Here is a 19,712-nt window from a genome sequence, read left to right on the forward strand (position 1 = left end):
TTGTGAGTATTAATTATAAGAAGCTTATCCAAATGACTGGTACTAAAATGCACGGTGGTGTGTCACAGCTGACACTTCAATTGGAGGATATCTTCGTTCTCGATTATGTCCCTTTCTCAAACCGTTGACACCCAACACTTCAAAAGAGACAATCCCTTGGAAGGCTCCCTGATAAATATTTCCAATCGGGGCTTCTTGTTTCTTTACATGATATTTGGGTAGATGGAGAAAGGAAAAAAAGAGAGGAGAGACATGGTATTTCATGTGTTGCTTCATCTATTATGGCTAATAGCAGCAATAGCATCTTCTATAGCAAAACCTGGGTGCCAAGATCAATGCGGTAATGTCACCATTCACTACCCTTTCGGCATTGGAGATCCCCACTGTTTCATCCAAGGCTTCAACATAACCTGCAATCAATCCTTCAACCCTCCAAAACCTTTCATTCATACAGGGAATGCTGAGGTTCTTGATATATCTTTACAAGGACAACTACTCATCCGTGGTAGGATGGCATCGGGCTGTCACTCCTCTATCCCCAACGTGCTCAATCAAACCACTCTCTCCATCAGTTTCGTAGGTACCCCATACACGTTTTCGGATACACGTAACAAATTCACAGCCATCGGTTGTGACACCTTCGCCTTAATAAGATCAAACTCAGAGAACATTGGCGGATGCGCATCTGTTTGCTCTAACAAAGAGAGCATCATCAACGGATCTTGCTCCGGAATTGGCTGTTGCCAAACTTCCATTCCAATGGGTATCAAGGAATTCGGGGTTTCTGTCAATGGCATCAACTTCCACAACGAGACCAGAAATTTCAGTCCTTGCAGTTATGCTTTTCTAGTCGATGAAGATTACTTTACCTTCACCCCATCCCTCGTCTCCCTTCAAGATTTCTTTGAGACCAACATCCCAAGTTTACCAATATTATTAGACTGGGCGATAGGTAACAAACCCTGCCAGAAGGCTCACAGAAACTCAACCACTTATGCATGTCTCGATCAACATAATAACTGCACTACTTCAACTAATGGTCCTGGATATCGATGTTATTGCAACCGTGGCTATGATGGGAATCCTTACCACACAAACGGATGCCAAGGTGCTCTCTCTCTCTCTCTCTCTCTCTCTCTCTCTCTTCTTTGGCAACTTATCATTGTTTACCATATTTAATTAAGTCCTAAGAGATGTTCTTGCTTGTGAGGGCTCTGTAGATGTTAATGAATGCGCCTTTAATCCAAATCCCTGTTACAAAGGGAATTGCCATAATACGGAAGGAAGTTACTATTGCAGCTGCCCAAGTGACACTCATGGAAATTATCGGACAGATGGAGAAGGTTGCATTCCCAACCCTACTAAAGGATTTCCAGCCATCCAAGTGGTTCTAGGTAATCCTCTCTTGATCTCCTTATTACAAGGGGATTTACTAGGGACCATCGCAGAAGGCATTTCGCAGACCGGCTGTTGAATGAGAGAGCAGCCACCTCAGATGAAATAAATGAATAAAAGAAAACCTGAACCTACGTGGCTGCTCTCACATGCAACAGCTGTTCCCCAAAATGCCTTCTGCTATGGTCCTTAGCAAATCCCAATAACCAGATCGAATACTTAATCACTCTCTCTCTCTCTCTCTAAATCTCTCTCACAAACTCACACACTTCCACGCACGCACAAAGGCGCGTACACATGAAATACTATGTATTACTTCATTGAGGGCTGCTAGCAGGACGGGATTGCGTTTGGAAAAAAAAGAAGACTAGCTATGTCTTTGGATTTGACACATGCGAAGAAAGACAAGAACGTGCACTCACATCCCCACAAAATGCCAAAAATAAGAGAAAATGACAAAATCAAAGGTGATTGTCAACCGTCATTATTTTCTAAACGGGACCTCGTGTTAGAAGTGTCTTCCTTCATTTAGATCGTAGTTACCAAAACGTGATTCTGCAAAAAAAAAAATGGGTTCATAAAAATGTTGTCAAAAAATTGAAACACAAGAAAATGAGTTTAAAATTTTGCCATATAAAAAATATGGTGGGGCTAAAATTGGAAAGTTGGCCAAAAAACATGTTTAAAATGTTTCCCTAAAAAATGGAGTTTTATTAGTTGTAGAAGTTTTAAATTGAGTTTTAAACGGCACACCAATAAAACGAGTTTTTTGTTCTACATTCTCAATGTTTAATTATATGGTCCCTCCCGACTCCACCTTTGAAGATCCCTAAATGTAGGTCCACTACTTCACATTGGTGGAAAATTGATGCGACCATTTCAACTAGTGGGGTGCCTTAAATCACATGAAGAGAGTCTCATCTCTCGCAAGAATTAATTGCATGGAGGTCCCATCACCGCTTTTCTTCTCACTCTTTATAAACTCTAACAGCTTACTCCTGTCATTTTTTGTGTTGATCCAGGCGTATCTTTGGGCCTTCTGTTTCTACTTGTTAGCACTTCTTGGATATACTGGGGACTAAGGAAAAGAAAGCTCATCAAACTAAAACATAAATTCTTCCGACAAAATGGAGGCTTGCTATTACAAGAGCAAATTTGTTTCCATGAAAATATAACTAAGACCGCCAAGATCTTTACAGAAGACGAGCTTAGATGGGCAACTGATAATTATGCACAGAGCCGAATCATTGGTCGAGGGGGATATGGTACAGTTTACAAAGGAATTTTATCAGACCATAGAATAGTTGCCATTAAGAAGTCCAAAGTAGCAAATGGAATCCAAATCGAACAGTTTATAAATGAGATTTCGATTCTCTTACAGATTAAGCATAGGAATGTAGTGAAGTTGTTAGGTTGTTGCTTAGAAACTGAAGTTCCCTTACTAGTTTATGAATTCATCTCCAATGGAACCCTCTTCCACCATGTCCATGATGAGAGCCGTAAGTTTTCTATTTCATGGGAAAATCGTTTAAGGATCGCAGCGGAAGCTGCAGGAGCACTTGCTTATTTGCACTCTGCGTCTTCCTATCCAATCATTCACAGAGATGTCAAATCTAGCAACATACTATTAGATGAAAATTACTTGACAAAAGTCTCTGATTTTGGCACTTCAAAACTAGTTCCTTTGGATTATACTCAAATAACCACTTTAGTACAAGGGACCTTAGGATACTTGGATCCAGAATACTTTCAGACAAGTCAACTAACAAAGAAGAGTGATGTATATAGCTTTGGAGTGGTTCTGTTGGAGCTCCTAACAGGAGAGAAAGCATTTTCTCAAGATAGGCCCGAGAATGAAAGAAACCTAGCTATGTATTTCATTTCATCTTTGAATGAAAACCGCCTCTTTCAAATCTTGGAGAATCGAATTGTGGATGAGGGAGAGATAGAGAAGCTCTACGCAGTGGCTAATCTTGCACATAGGTGCTTGACATTGAAAGGAGAAGATCGGCCAACGATGAAAGATGTGGTTGCAGAACTCGATGGGTTGAGAAAGTTCGAGGTGCACTCTAGGGTTGAAGAAAACCATGAAGAGACTAGAATCATGTTTGCTAGCGAGCCATCAAGGCGCTACGATAGCCTCCATGGTGCTGAGGAAGATAGTCTTTTATTCCATGACATAATGGAATTAGAGATGAGACGATGAATGTTTTTTAAGTTGTTGAGACCATAAGGTATACCAAATTAGTATTTACAAATAACAACTTTATGATATACTATGGGCTGTTTGGTTGTCTTATGTCTCCATAGAGCAGTAGTCTGGTATATAGTATCCTGGTGAAATAGTAGTGAAGTTGTCTTTTAGTAGTCTTTTAAGTAGACTTTCCAAAATGTTGTTTGGTTGTCATGTAAATATCCATTACAAGAGTGAAGAAATAGAAGAAGGTGGATTTTCAAGTGGTTTGGCAAAGCCCAAAATTTTACCACAGTAAAAAAAACCAGTATTTTTGAAGTGTTTTGTAAGTCTTTTGGCAGTAGTTAAAATAGACATCAACTGGACCAACAGGGTAAGTAATCTCCTAGTATTTAACTTGCTATATGGCAACCCAACTCCCCTAGTAGCTGCTGTGGCACTCTGAAACAGAGAATTACACCTAGTAAATCTGTGTTTTTAGGCAAGCAAATAGAACCTAAGATACTATTCTTAGAGAGTCACACAAATGAATGTTGACCTGTCGCCTTCTTATTTTCTAATTGACCATATTTGAAGGGAACAAATAAAAGGATTGATATCATTTGGGTCATGGAAAGAATCAATCGATCGAAACATTTTTCACTTAAAAATCTTTTGTAATAGAATTTTCAAAATAAAAAACATCTCTAAACATATCTGATATACGAGCGCATAATATCATCCAATGCATTACAATGCTTTCATTTTCTTTATTCGAAAAGATAAAAATAAAAATAAAATGTTAAAATCTACAATTAGAGCTTCCATGAAAATTTTCTACACAGAGAGAGAGAGAGAGAGTATAACAACCGAATGAAAGATTTTCTCACTACATATAGGGCGATGATATTTTCACTCCCCCTGCATTATGCTGCGCCCCCCTTATAGTGTGATTTGACATAAAAAAGCGTTAAAGTTGCCCACTGTTAACCCATCGAACGCGGGAATATGATTCCAAACACAAGTTGATTCTCATTATTTACTAATGAATTTTGTTTTTAAGTTTTATGTTTGAATTGAAGATCACATCATCAAAGAACAAAGTCAAGGAGTCATGGATCGAAAGCATTGGAGAAAGTTGAAGATCAATGGGCCAAGGAGGAGAAGATCCATGAAGGAGAAGAGCAAGACTGGAAGACGAAGACCAATTTGGAGATCAAAGTCAGGTCTTGTACCTTAGATTGTGAAAGTCTAATCCCTCACCTTAAAATCACTTATAGGCTTTCAGGGGCACCTAAAACAGACCAAAAATACGTTAAATAGAAATTAAATGGACCAATAGCTAGACAATAAGCCAAAGAAAATATAAAATGGAAAAAGAGCAAATTAGCACTTGCTTGGTTGGACAAAGGCCATTATCTTATGGATATAATGGCTCTTGAAAATTTTTAAATTATTTTTTAATAAAAAGTAGACTCCCTTAGCTTTTCGTAGAGTGCAAGATCAATTTGATAAGAAACAAGAGAGATGTGAATTTTATAAGATAACTGCTCAATCTTGGAATCTAGGTACGGACCTCCATGGAATACGGGTTCTGTGAAAGGTATTTCGTGGCTAGGCTATTGGAGCTTCTGGGTTTCCCACTTCAAGGAACTAAAAATTTCTTTGCTAGGGACCATCGCAGAAGCTATTTCGTGGCTGTTACATGTGAGAGCAGCCACCTTAGATGAATTAAATGAATAAGACAAAATATGAGCCTTGGGGGGCGGCTCTCACATGCAACAGCCCAAGTGTGAAATGCCTTCCTCGATGGACCCTAGCAAAATTCAACATAGAGAGGCCCCATACTTCATCCCCTAGGAAATGTAAGTAGCATCCGAGGTTTTAAAGTGCAAAGCCTATGACAATTTTTAGGGGTGTTTTCACCTAGGGGTGCAACTTGGGTCGGGTTGAGGCCAACCCTAACCCAACCCGAGATAGCATTCCCTCAACACTAACCCGACCCAACACAAGCCTCGGGTAGAGGATGGTCAACCCTAACCCAACCCGCCTTCGGGTTGAGTTTCTTGTTGAGTTCGGGCTCATCTAGAGCCAAACAGAAAAATACAAGGAAAAAACATAATCCTAAGAAAATCTTGAAAAACTTAGAGGACGGAGGTTGGGTGGGTCGGCTCGGGTTGCCAAGGCGTCAACCCTAAACCAACTTGAAATTAAATCAGGTTGGCTTTAACCCAACCCAACCCGAGAAAATGCTAACCCAACCCAGGCCAAAATCAGGTTGAACCCGTCAGGTTCAGGTTGAGCCGACCCAAGTTGCACCCCTAGTTTTCTTTTCTAGATGGAAAGGGCTTTCCTCCAAAGAAATCACTTCCATACGCAACAAGCAATGGAAAGAAGCAAAAACCTGCAAAGACCTTTCCTTTCCAAAAATTTCCACTACTTTCTTGCTAACCAAACAACCCCTAAAGACTCACCATTTTGCATTAACGAAACAACCCTTAAAGATCCGCCTTTTTCCATCAACGAAGAAACTTGGATTTATCAGCCTCAAATTCAATCCCGAATTGATCCAGGTGTGTTCAGTAGAAGCCCTTTATGTTTTCACTCTTAACGCATTAATTTTGACCTAGGCCTTTGGTTTATTGCATTTTCTCTCCTGAGCAGAGCTTTACGATTATTTGACAGAACCCTAATCCAGTTTCCTCTAATTTTTCTCCTTGAAAATTTAGTTGTATCGGAATGCACATTCCAATTGCAATTTGAGCCTTTTTAGATTGTAGTTCGTACTTAAATTGCCACCTAAATAGGCCCAAATTAAATCCATGTACATTAAAGTGCACCTTAAACAATCCCATTTTCCATTCAGTCACAGATTAAAACTAACTAAGAAACAAAAAAGGCAAACAGATAAACTATTAATCCGCCCTTAATTGTAGAATATGGTCGAAATCTTTTAAGATTATAAGAAATTATTTTTGCATTCCGATCATGATGTTGAATAGAATGGGGAGTTCTTATTGTACCTTTCAAGATATTTCAAACCCCATAAAAAAGGTTATTCAAAATCATGACATATTGCCCTAAACTAGAGCCTGGGAGCACCCTTGATGAGAGTGGGATCAGGGTTTCACGATATTTAGCAGAGGATGAAACAGTGTTTAAAAATGCGTATGTGACGCAAAACGCAGCCGAGGAAAATCCTTGTCGACTCTGTGCGAACGCGGCCAAGAACGTGGTTGACGCGTTTGCCGCGGTCATAACTCAGGAGAGTCAAATGAGTTTATTGACTCTAGGGCAAAATGTGGAATGCGGATGTGGTGCAACGCGGGACGCTGCTAAGGTAAAAAGTAGTCGACTCGGGCGATTTCCTTGTCGAGTCTAGGAGTTTTTAAACATTGGATGAAACAACCCTTCTAGCAAATCCACTAAAAGCATTGGGAGTTTTTAAACATCGGATGAAACAACCCTTCTAGCAAATCCACTAAAAGCATTGGGAGAAAGCTATAATACCTTTACCTCCCCCATTTTATTAGAAAATACTATTTGTGTTGATAGAGTCATGGCTACTTTTCATCGTTCAGGATTTCCTTTTACTTAAACCAAAATAGCCTTGTCTGAGGTCTCACACCTTAATTATTAAAAGGGAAAAATACAGATACACCCCCTCAACTATCTGACATTTTCAATAATAACCCTGACTTTTCGAAGTCATCAACGACACCCCCTGACTTTTCACCGTCCATGAAGTAAACCCCCTGACTTTTGACCCTATAGTTCAAAATTCATCAAAGACACTCCCTGACAATTTCTTCATTCCCGTCCACCCCGTCACATAATAAGAATTATTGAAAACTAAGGGGGTGTCGTTGAAGAATCATTGAAATGTCAGAAAGTTGAGGGGTGTATCTGTATTTTTCCCGTATTAAAAATCAAGTAAAATCACTAAGTATATATAAATGAAATCTGTTGCCACTGAAATCTGGACTGAGGCTCCCGTACGACGAAACGACGGACGACGCTGAAATGGCTCCCAAGACGAGGATGTGCAACTTCCATGAACAGAATAATGTCATAAATCCACCAGAGTTTGGACTCAGTGGAGGCTCTCTGATGCCTAACTTAGAAAGGGCAATAGATATGAACTGATCTCTCTGCGGGTTCAAAGAAGTGAATCGAATCCGTAACTTTGAACCTTGGTCCCCCTTTTTATTGAGCACGAGTCCTCACCCAATTAGGAAAGTTGCTTCCCCGAGACTCTCTCCTGATTTGCTGGCTTTCGGGAATTTCGATTTCCAAGCGGGAATTTCGATTTCCAAGATCATCTTTGGCGGCTGAGCTTTAAGGATGTAGATTTAGGGTTGCTAGGCCTTCTGGAAGATGTATGAAGTTAATTTTTTTTGTCTATGGTGCCTTCGAATCCGCGCATGACATGCGTCGGCCTCCGATTGCGTGCCAATTTTTATACCCAATAAAACCTCTCATACTTTTAAGGGGGTTAATTAAACTGAGGGTAGACAGATAAAACCTCTCTCCACTTGATAAAAATCTTAAAATCTCTATCACTGGCTTTTCATAATACTAATTATAAGAAGCTTATAAAAAAAGACAAGGGGGTAATGGGCTCTTAGCCTTCACCATGTTGAAAGAGTCACGGCTACTTTTCCGCCTGTTCAGGATTCCCTTTTACTTAAATCAAAATAGCATTGTCTGATGTCTCACACTTTCATAATTAAAACCCAAGTAAAATCCTCAACAATATATAAATGAAATCTAAGGCATCTCATACTCTCAAGGGGATTAATTAAATTGAGGATAGACAGACCAACCCTATCTACCCTTAATAAAAATCCTAAAATCTCTTTCATGACCTTTTGTGAGTATTAATTATCAGAAGCTTATCCAAATGACTGGTACTAAAATGCCCAGTGGTGTCACTGACACTTCAATTGGAGCATATTTTCGTTCTCGATTATGTCCCTTTCTCAAACCGTTGACACCCAACACTTCAAAAGAGACAATCCCTTGGAAGGCTCCCTGATAAATATTTCCAATCGGGGCTTCTTCTTGCTTATATATGTCCTTGCTTCTTGTTTCTTTACATGATATTTGGGTAGAAGGAGAAAGGAAAAAAAAGGAGAGACATGGTATTTCATGTGTTGCTTCATCTATTATGGCTAACAGCAGCATTAGCATCTTCTATAGCAAAACCCGGGTGCCAAGATCAATGCGGTAATGTCACCATTCCCTACCCTTTTGGCATTGGAGATCCCCACTGTTTCATCCAAGGCTTCAACATAACCTGCAATCAATCCTTCAACCCTCCAAAACCTTTCATTCATACTGGGAATGCTGAGGTTCTTGATATATCTTTACAAGGACAAGTACTCATCGGTGGTAGGATGGCATCGGACTGTCACTCCTCTATCCCCAACATGCTCAATCAAACCACTCTCTCCATCAGTTTTGTAGGTACCCCATACACGTTTTCGGATACACGTAATAAATTCACAGCCATCGGTTGTGACACTTTCGCCTTAATAGGATCAAACTCAGAGAACATTGGTGGATGCGCATCTATTTGCTCTAACAAAGAGAGCATCATCAATGGATCTTGCTTCGGAATTGGCTGTTGCCAAACCTCTATCCCCATGGGTATCAAGGAATTCGGGGTTTCTGTCAATGGCCTCAACTTCCACATCCAGAACAGAAATTTCAGTCCATGCAGTTATGCTTTTCTAGTCGATGAAGATTACTTTACCTTCAACTCATCCCTTGTCTCCCGTCAAGATTTCTCTGAGACCAACATCCCAAGTTTACCAATAGTATTAGACTGGGGGATAGGTAGCAAACCCTGCCACAAGGCTCACAGAAGCTCAACCACTTATGCATGTATCGATCAACATAGTAACTGCACTACTTCAACTAATGGTCCTGGATATCGATGTTATTGCAACCATGGCTATGATGGGAATCCTTACCTCACTAACGGATGCCAAGGTTCTCTCTCTCTCTCTCTCTTGTTTGGCAACTTATTATTTTTTACCATATTTAATTAAGTCCTAAGAGATGTTCTTGCTTGTGAGGGCTCCGTAGATGTAAATGAATGTGTCATTAATCCAAATCCCTGCAACAAAGGGAAGTGCCATAATACGGAAGGAAGTTATTATTGCAGCTGCCCAAATGACACTCATGGCAATTATGGGATAGATGGAGAAGGTTGCATTCCCAACCCTTCTACAGGATTTCTAGCCATCCAAGCTTTCCTAGGTAATCCTCTCTTAATCTCCTTATTACCAAAAGGAATTTTGCATACGGGCTGTTGCGTAAGAGGGCAGCCATCTCACATGAATAATTAAATGAAGACAAACTCTGAGCCTATGTGGCTGCTCTCTTATGCAACAGCTGGTCCACAAAATCCCTTCTGCTACAGTCCTTAGCAAATCCCTATTACCAGCGTACTTAATCGTGCTTAATATCTCTCTCTCTAGATCTCCCTCACACACTTCCACGCACGCACAAAGGCACGCACTCACATGAAATAAGATGGATTACTTTATTGAGGGTTGCTAGCAAGACGGGATTCCGTTTGAAAAAAAAAGGCGGTCTTTTTTGTTTTTTGATTGGCGCATTGAGAATTAAATTTGGCTACTTCAAAATCAAATTTGGATGTTTTTTTTTTTGAAATGGTAAATTATATATTGAAGGAAGAGAAACCGAGATGGTTCTCAATTAAATTTGGATGTTGCAAGTTGATATCACTTTCGGAGCCCGCACTTCCACCGACTTGCCCTGCGTCAGAATTAATTGCATGGAGGTCCCATCACCTCTTTTTTTGTCTCATTCCTTATTAACTCTAACAGTTGTCATTTTTTATATGTTGATCCAGGTATAACTTTAGGCCATCTATCTCTACGTGTTGGCACTTCTTGGATGTACCGACTAAGGAAAAGAAAGCTCATCAAATTGAAACAGAAATTCTTTCGACAAAACGGAGGCTTGCTATTACAAGAACAAATTTCTTTCCATGAAAATATAACCAAGACAGCCAAGATCTTTACAGAAGAAGAGCTTAGAAGGGCAACTGATAATTATGCACAAAGCCGAATCATTGGTCGAGGGGGATATGGTACAGTTTACAAAGGAATTTTATCAGACCATAGAATAGTCGCCATTAAGAAGTCCAAAGTAGCTAATGGAATCCAAATCGACCAGTTTATAAATGAGATTTCGATTCTCTTACAGATCAAGCATAGGAATGTAGTGAAGTTGTTTGGTTGTTGCTTAGAAACTGAAATTCCTTTACTGGTTTATGAATTCGTCTCCAATGGAACCCTCTTCCACCATGTCCATGATGAGAGCCGTAAGTCTTCCATTTCATGGGAAAATCGTTTAAGGATTGCTGCTGAAGCTGCAGGAGCACTTGCTTATCTGCACTCTGCGTCTTCCTTTCCAATCATTCACAGAGATGTCAAATCTAGCAACATACTATTAGATGAAAATTACTCGACAAAAGTCTCTGATTTTGGCACTTCAAAACTGGTTCCTTTGGATTATACTCAAATAACCACTTTAGTACAAGGGACCTTGGGTTACTTGGATCCAGAATACTTTCAGACAAGTCAACTAACAGAGAAGAGTGATGTATATAGCTTTGGAGTGGTTCTGTTGGAGCTCCTAACAGGGGAGAAAGCATTTTCTCAAGATAGGCCAGAGAATGAAAGAAACTTAGCTATGTATTTCATTTCATCTATGAATGAAAACCGCCTCTTTCAAATCTTGGAGAATCGAATTGTGGATGAGGGAGTGATAGAGAAGCTCTACGCAGTGGCTAATCTTGCACGAAGGTGCTTGACATTGAAAGGAGAAGATCGGCCGACGATGAAAGATGTGGTTGCAGAACTCAATGGGTTGAGAAAGTTGGAGGTGCACTCTAGGGTTGAAGAAAACCATGAAGAGATTCAATGCATGTTTGCTAGCGAACCATCAAGACGCTACGGAAGCCTCCATGGTGCTGAGGAAGACAGTCTTTTATTCCATGACATATTGGAATTAGATGAGACGGTGAATGTTGTTTAAGTTGTTAAGAGTTAAAACCATAAGGTATGCCAAATTAGTAACTATGGGCTGTTTGGTTGTCTTATGTCTCCATAGAGCAGTAGTCTGGTATATAGTATCCTGGTGAAATAGTAGTGAAGTTGTCTTTTGGTAGTCTTTTAAGTAGACTTTCCAAAATGTTGTTTGGTTGTCATGTAAATATCCATTACAAGAGTGAAGAAATAGAAGAAGGTGCATTTTCAAGTGGTTTGGCAAAGCCCAAAATTTTACTACAGTAAAAAAAAAAACCAGTATTTTTGAAGTGTTTTGTAAGTCGTTTGGCAGGAGTTAAAATAGACATCAACTGGACCAACAGGGTAAGTAATCTCCTAGTAGTTAACTTGCTCTATGGCAACCCAACTCCCCTAGTAGCTGCTGTAGCACTCTGAAACAGAGAATTACACCTAGTAAATCTGTGTTTTTAGGGAAGCAAATAGAACCTAAGATACTATTCTTAGAGAGTCACACAAATGAATGTCGACCTGTCGCCTTCTTATTTTCTAATTGACCATATTTGAAGGGAACAAATAAAAGGATTGATATCATTCGGGTCATGGAAAGAATCAATCGATCGAAACATTTTTCTCTTAAAATGCAAAATATCTCTAAACATATCATCCAATGAATTACAATGCTTTCATTTTATAAAAATACAAAAAATGTTAAAATCTACAATTAGAGCTTCCATGAAAATCTTCTACAGAGAGAGAGAGAGAGAGAGAGAGAGAGAGAGAGAGAGAGAGAGAGAGAGAGTATAACAACCGAATGAAAGACTTTCGCATTACATATATTTCAATATGTAATAAACTTATAACCCATGGAACGTGCGAATATGGGAGTTCTGATAGAAAACTAACAAGCCACGATCAAAATGATTTTCTTCTACTTTCAAAAACCTACGAAAAATGATCAAACATTCCAAAATTTAATATAAGACAAAAAAGAAGCAAATTGAAGCCCAGAGGTTCAACCCTTGGAAATCTTTTTTTTTTTTGAAAATTAATATATCAGTTCCCTTTTGCACCTTTCCCTGGTCATAGTTTTCATTGGGAAAATATTTTCTTGTTTAAGAGAGAGCTTATATTAACCCTTGGAAATCTTCTAATCCTGTTTTGATGATTCCAAACACAAGTTGATTCATTATTTACTAATGAATTTTGTTTTTAAGTTTTATGTTTGAATTGAAGATCACATCATCCAAGAACAAAGCCAAGGAGTCAGGGATTGAAAGCATTGGAGAAAGTTGAAAATCAATCCATGAAGGACAAGAGAAAGACTTGAAGAAGAAGACCTATTTGAAGATCAAAGTCAAGTCTTGTACCTTAGATTGTAAAAGTCTAATCCCTCACTTAAAATCACTTATAGGCATTCAAGGGCACCTAAAACAGACCAAAATAAGTTAAATGGAAATTAAATGGACCAATAGACCATAAGCCAAAGAAAAGATAAAATGGAAAAAGAGCAAATTAGCACTTGCTTGGTTGGACAAAGGCCCATTATCTTATGGATATAATGGCTCTTGAAAATTTTTAAATTATTTTTTATAAAAAGCAGACTCCCTGAGCTTTTCGTAGAGTGCGAGATCATCGAAATCTGATAAGAAACATGAAAGATGAATTTTACAAGATAATTGCGCAATCTTGGAATCAAGGTACGGACCTCCATGGAGTATGGGTTCCGCGAAAGGTATTTCGCATCTAGGCTATTATTTCGTGGCTGTTGCATGTGAGAGCACCCACCTTAGATGAATTAAATGAATAGGACAAAATATGAGCCTCGGGGGCAGCTCTCACATGCAAAAGCCCAAGTGTGAAATGCCTTCTGCGATGGACCCTAGCAGATCTCAACATAGAGAGGCTCCATACTTCATCCCCTTGGAAATGTAAGTAGCATCCGAGGATTTAAAGTGCAAAGCCCTTGACAATTTTTAGGGATGTTTTCTTTAGGGGTGCAACTCAGATCGGGTCGGGTCGGGTTGAGGATGGTCTCTTTTAACAACTTGTCCTTTATCCTTTCTTCCTGTACCGGAGTTTGTCGTGTTTTAGAAACGAGTCATTCACATTTATATAGACTTTCACTACTCATTCTGTTACGCTTTGAAGACGGTTCATATATTTGTAAGAATCAAGTGTCCCATGCGAGTGTAGAATTACTGTGTCAAAATTCGGATGTGAGGCAAAACGCGGTCAAAGGAAATCCTAGTCTACTCGGCACAGCACGATCAAGTGCTCAGTTCATGCGGCCCAGTAATCGGTTGATGCAGCCATAACTCGGGAGAGTCAAGGGACTTTCGACTTACTATTGTATGGCAAACACGCACCTGGAAAAGAACACAGCCAAGGTGAAAGGGAGTCAACTCGGGTAAGTCGACAATGACCCAGGGGAGTTTTGAAACTATGGTAGAAAGAGTGGGTGAGCGTATGTATGTCACAGTGTATTACGGTAATAGTATGGAAAGAGGTACAGATGTGTTTCTACTGAAGTGGTAACAGTCATAGGAAATAAATATACTGCTATAATACAGAAATAGAATATAAATAGGGAAATGATATCAGCACTTCAATGTTTTGATATCCACGCTCTCCTTGCTTGTCTCGTAGTGTTTAATGGGCTTGTGAGAGCTTTTTGGGAAGTGTAATAACCTGTTGACAGCCTTTTAAATACTAAAAGACAAGCTAGTAGAGCGTGATATCAAAACATTGGAATGTTGATATCATTTCCCTATAAATACATGGTAAATGGTCGGAGAGAGGTATAGATTATAAAACGGTTTCTATAAATACATGGCAAAAGGTAGGAGAGGGGTATAGATTATAAAACTATTGTTAGTTTGGTAAGATACAGGTGATCTGAATAGGTTGTAACTTGTTTATGATTTGGGCCATTTTTGTTTGCTACTTCATCACTGCAAAGGGTTTTTATTCTCCCAAATACCATTCTATCAATCCAAATGCCAAAGCTGCCAAAGCTCTGTTACCCATACACAAGTGCAATGATACGAACATGGGTGGGAAGATGCTGCAATCTTTTGTTTGTTAAGCATTTCAGACTAACACTTCATTTTTTATTCCTCGTGTCAATATTTCTGAAAAACACTAATGGGCATCAGCATCCCATTTGAATCCATCCCAGCCATTTTCTGTATCGCATTACTGGGAGAGTTCTGTGTTTGCTGCTTTTCTTGTAAGCCGGGGGCTTGCATGCCCACACTTCTTGAGAGGCTTTTTCCTGCAAAATTACCGGAATCCTTTTAATGTGCGGAAGGCAAATGAGTTTGACTAACTGTTAATCTGCTCTCTAGCTGCTACTTACTTGGATCTTGTTTTGGTTTTCTTTCTCATCAAGAGTGTTATTAAGTTCCTCATTGTTTTTCCCAGGCAAATCATGTACGGTGTTTTCGGAAACTGGTATTGTCGAAGAGCTTGACGTACTTCGCTCCTCCACCTCCAGGCTCAGCTGATAGAAAAAATAGAACAGTGTCGGAATTTCAAGTAACCTCTTAAGCTGTTTCCAATGAATCCAGTGGCACCAGCAAAGTCTGATTCATAAAAACCAGATACAATCTACAAGAAATAATAACATTGATTTTTGACATTTTTAATTATTAACATTCTTCTGAATTATTTAAATTGCCACTTGAGATGACTAGTTGGTGGGTCGGGCAGCTTGAAACTGATGAATTTTGGGGTTTGTTAACCATCTATAGAAAGAAAGAACAGATTGAAGAATTTGGCATATAGGTACGTACAGAGACATGGTAAGTAATGATAAACATAAACATTACATATTCATAGAAGAGGGCTAATAAACCTATATACCTAAATAACTGTTGACACCTTGAGATGCGTGCAAAGGGAACATCTGAATCTTGACAATTTCAGATTCTGATAGTTAGGCATGCAAAAGTCATATTTTGAAACCTTCATTAGTTATTTTTGAAGAATAGTTGCTTTTCTAATGCTTTTTTATATTATGACATATGAACTGCAAAGTTGCAATTGATCTCAAAACTTATAACGACCATATTGGGTCACCATCTATTTTACGGAAGGCTTGACATTTTTTTTATGGAGCTTGAAAAGTGACCGACTTAAGTAGCCTCTAGTCCCAATCACTGTCTTATTAGTAACAGATGTGGTATTTTATGATTGATTTATGATTGTCATTTACCTGTAACACTCGGTTCTCAAGCATCGCTACACGCTCCATGAGTGTGCCTTTGAAATGAACTTCCTCAAGCACAGAGGATAAAGGTTTGCATTGCTTGTCTGACTCTGCTTTAGTTCGAAAGGAACCAGTGGAACTCCTTTTAGATAAATCCTGTTTCTCTTCAAGATAATTTAGCTGCACCAATGAATTATGTTAGATAGGATAAACAAAGATGAATGTTGAGGCATTCTTCAAACTTGGGATCTTTTGTCACCATTTAAAAAATTGTGGAATTTTAGTGTTTTTTTGTATATTTTATTTTGGGCAGTGATAAATCGACCCCCATATATCTTAATTCGACCCCTTTAAAAGTAAAACGTTGGGGTGTGTGAGTTGTACACTTGTACGATGTCTAAGGGTAGATGAAAACTTTATTCACACGGCCCAACATTTTCCGTTAAAGGGGTCGATCTAAGATATATTGGGGTTGATTTATCACTCCCCTTTATTTTCTGTCATTTGATAATTATAGTAGTACTCAAGACCATTGTTTTAAATTTCGACGGAAATCCGGGTTTCGGTCGGGATTGACACCGAAATGGCACATACCCGAGATGGTATTTTATTTCGTCCGAAATTCTGAAATTTCACCCAAACACTTGTTTTTTTTAATTAATTTAATATGTTACCGAAATTACCAAAATTTTGGTTTCGGTGAGATCCGAAACCAGTACCGAAACCGAAATTTAACACCATGCTCAAGACATTACAGTCGGGTTTTCAGTTTCTGTTTTCTCATGCTCTGCCTTTTGGACATTCTACTTTTGTTACTATCAGATGCTAGTGCTCTCCGCATGCTTGAAAACGACTGATAAAAAAGACAGAAATCTATATTCCTAAACAGGAAATTTTCAGCAATCAAAGATGCATTACCAGATAATCAAGGCGATCCAATCTCGGAAGAACAGGCATGGCCGGCGGTTGCTGAATCTCTTCTCCTTCCATGGCTGATACATGTTCCTCTCGTTGCCCGAGTTCCATAATACTCATTTGATCTAAAGGAAGTCTGACCCTTCGCCTTTCCTCCGTCCCAATTAGCACATGATCACATAAATCTTTTAATTAGTTCCAAACCTACATTCTGCAATTGAACTGCATCCTTTTTGAGAGAAGATCTGTCTGAAGCAACAGCATATTGCAGAGTTGAAACAAATGGTATTTGAGGCTTTGAAGTTTGATGTTTGGAAACTACTGAATTTTCTGATGTGAAGAAAAAGGTAGTCAGGGATGAAATAGGGGATGAATCTGTTGTGGGCAATAAATGGTCCGTGATCTCCATACTCTTATCTTGTTTGTTCATACTTTTTTCTCTTCTGCAACTGCCTTATCTTGTTTTGTCTTTATGTCTACAAGATGGGCTTTAGATCTTCTATCTTATATTGTGAGTTATATACACCATTATCTTTCTTCTCCATGATTTCTCAATGACTTTTGTGAATGAATTATGGCGCTATACGTCAGGGATTGCATGAGCATGTGGATAGTATTTACACCACAGTTACAGTGTATCAGATATGGATAGCTGTATATGTATAATACATGAGAGAGAGAGAGAGAGAGAGAGAGAGAGAGAGAGAGAGAGAGAGAGAGAGAGAGAGAGAGAGAGTGAGGCCATATGGAAAAGCCCTTAGGTGAAATTTGGTTATTTCTCAGGAAAATCAAAATTTGGGCAGTACCTACTTGTCTTTACTTATTCTTCTATATGTAATTCAAGCTTAGGTTAGATGTGTCCTCAAGGTTAAACACCTTTCCGATTGCGTATACATTTGAATTATTACATAAAAATCTGATACACGATCTGAATCGTTCATCTCAATATCACATTATGTGGATTGCTAAAAAGATAGTATCTTTTGATCAGAGGGTTAGGATCATCCAATCCCAGTGATTATTTGGTTCTATAGTAGTTAAGATGTGTCCCACGAGATGAACCTTCTAGTTCCCTCACTATGTTAGAGAAGTCAAACAACTAGATATAAGAATTTTGCAACCTACTTATCTAGGAAAAATGTTTTAAAAATCTTTGGGGCTCAGGGTCCGGGCATGTTTCGGTTTGATTTTGGTCAAAAGTGTGAGGTTCAAAATGAGTGTTTTTGTGAAAACTTTGGCTTTTTGCAAAGCTTAGGTCTCGCCCCAGATCATCCGAGTTTGGTGGGTACTAAGGTCCTCTGATTGAGAAGAAACGAGGGAGAGAAAGTGTGGGCAGGTGGTTATGGGGTCAAGCCACGAATTTGTCTGCCTCCTTAACCACTCATTAAGCCTCTTATTAATCATAATTATTATAAAATTAATCCAAGCAAGTATATGTTGGATCCAATTGATATGGACCGGGGGTCTTGGGGTTTGGGCCACTTGTGGGCCCAAGCCCCAAGGCCCCTATTCCGCCATTCAAGGATGGGCCAAGGCTCTTGGATTCTAAGGCTAGTTAAACAGTAGTCTCAACTAAAACTAAACAGCTAATTAAATAAATGAGTAATTAACTGATCAAGGCATGTAAAGAGATTAAACTAGAAGTGTGATTATTGGGTGCGGCACCGTCCCCTCAGGTGGTCCGCAAGCTTTTCCGATGGTCAAACGTCTTAAACAGTGCCTGCCTAGGCTCCTCAAAGTGGGCCCGCCAAAGGAGAGTGAATCTCAAACTTCGTGGGGCAACAAAGAGTGACTTAATGAAAAACTCTTGATATTGATGGGGACTATTTGAAAATCCTCTAAGCATTAGCCAAAAGCACTCCTATCGGGTACCCTTGGCTCAAATTGTCCTATTCACTTGTGGTTTCGAAAAAAAACAGGGGCCACCCCGTACTAGGGGGCGCATGTGTTGCCGTGTGCCAGCGAGTCCTCGTACGGGTTTACACTCTGGTTGTTTTGTGATTAGCTTAGGGCTTGGGTTTGTGTTGAGCTCGGGGCTGTGTTATTTTGAAAAAGTGTTTTGGTCCTTGAAAATAGGCGTGATCACTACATGGTGCTCAAACTATAGTTTGAAAACAAAGTTTGTGTCTGAAATCATTTAGTAAGCATATAAAATGCCTTGCTCCTACCGACAAGGGGATTCACCACCGATTTTGCCGTTGTGGGCTCTCATCAGCTAAGTGGAGCAAAATGAAGTTTCTATATAGATCCACTAACAAAAAGGCCGATGAGTTAGCGAAAACCAGTGCAGAGTGTTGCAGAATTGGGGCGCAAATCAGCCCTCCATGGTGACACGTTAACAATCCGAACACAAAAGTGTGTTTCCAGTATTGTGTATAAATTCTACCCAGCGTTTCCAAAGTAAATTTGCAAGGACAAATAAAGTAATAGTGCAAGACAAACCACAAGAAAGCACACAAGAACACCAAGATTTACGTGGTTCATGTGTGGCTACGTCCACAGGAGAAGACTTCGAAATATTTCACTATGTGGAAATAAAAGGATTACAAGAAGCACTCACCGGATTACAAAAACCCACGCTTTCTCCGGATTATAGAAGAAAACAAGCTCAATACGCTGTCTAGGATCCAAGCGCCTTCGCTCCCTAGATGCCGTGCTTCTCCTTCAACCAAGAGAGACCACAAAAAGACCCTTCTTCTTAACTTTTCTTTTACTAAAAAGTGTTCAAGAATAACCCTTGTTTTTCCTCCTCAAAAGAGTTCTGAAAACCAATAGACTTTTCTCTATCTCTCTCTTCTCAGTTTAAGATGTTTTTTTATGTTTTCTCAAGTCGTACCCAATACTAATCAGGCTTTTGCGCTATTTTCCTGTTTTTAAGCCGTATGCAAGCCAAGCTTGCCTTTTGCGCTTTGGAGAACAAATCAAAACCGATTCTCTGGTTTCCTACTTGAATAGGATACTTGTATTTATA

The 19,712-nt window shown here is 39.3% G+C and overlaps 2 protein-coding genes across 2 annotated transcripts; one reads left to right on the top strand and one right to left on the bottom strand.

The window, feature by feature from the left end:
* The first annotated feature begins 252 nt into the window (after positions 1 to 252).
* Positions 253 to 11,900, top strand: LOC143864935 (uncharacterized). Its single transcript, XM_077375774.1, has 7 exons — positions 253 to 1,108; positions 1,221 to 1,394; positions 2,418 to 3,557; positions 6,658 to 6,908; positions 8,683 to 9,565; positions 9,662 to 9,835; positions 10,455 to 11,900. The coding sequence occupies exons 1-7, from the start codon at positions 253 to 255 to the stop codon at positions 11,642 to 11,644; spliced, it is 4,668 nt and encodes a 1,555-aa protein (XP_077231889.1). The 3' UTR covers positions 11,645 to 11,900.
* A 2,173-nt stretch (positions 11,901 to 14,073) lies between these two features.
* On the bottom strand, positions 14,074 to 17,234 carry LOC143861102 (uncharacterized). Its single transcript, XM_077372000.1, has 4 exons — positions 16,745 to 17,234; positions 15,833 to 16,006; positions 14,975 to 15,118; positions 14,074 to 14,890 (listed from the first exon to the last, which is right to left on the bottom strand). Exons 1-4 carry the CDS (start codon positions 16,859 to 16,861, stop codon positions 14,768 to 14,770), a joined length of 558 nt encoding a protein of 185 aa, XP_077228115.1. The 5' UTR covers positions 16,862 to 17,234; the 3' UTR covers positions 14,074 to 14,767.
* Between the last annotated feature and the right edge of the window lie 2,478 nt (positions 17,235 to 19,712).

Source organism: Tasmannia lanceolata, unplaced genomic scaffold (genome assembly GCF_043159265.1).
Source record: "Tasmannia lanceolata isolate RefF3 unplaced genomic scaffold, GAP_Taslan_0.1 ptg000003l, whole genome shotgun sequence".
Taxonomy (NCBI): Eukaryota; Viridiplantae; Streptophyta; class Magnoliopsida; order Canellales; family Winteraceae; genus Tasmannia; species Tasmannia lanceolata.

Bases quoted from the DNA above. Each gene is read 5' to 3' on its own strand.
- LOC143861102 (XM_077372000.1), bottom strand. From the start codon at position 16,861: ATGAGTATTATGGAACTCGGGCAACGAGAGGAACATGTATCAGCCATG. The intron at 16,007-16,744 runs GTAATGCATCTT...TCATTGGTGCAG, and splicing joins TGGATCGCCTTGATTATCTG to CTAAATTATCTTGAAGAGAA. The intron at 14,891-14,974 runs GTAAGTAGCAGC...GTAATTTTGCAG, and splicing joins AAAACCAAAACAAGATCCAA to GAAAAAGCCTCTCAAGAAGT.
- LOC143864935 (XM_077375774.1), top strand. From the start codon at position 253: ATGGTATTTCATGTGTTGCTTCATCTATTATGGCTAATAGCAGCAATA. The intron at 1,109-1,220 runs GTGCTCTCTCTC...AGGGCTCTGTAG, and splicing joins CCACACAAACGGATGCCAAG to ATGTTAATGAATGCGCCTTT. The intron at 3,558-6,657 runs GTCTTTTATTCC...GCCCTAAACTAG, and splicing joins CCATGGTGCTGAGGAAGATA to AGCCTGGGAGCACCCTTGAT.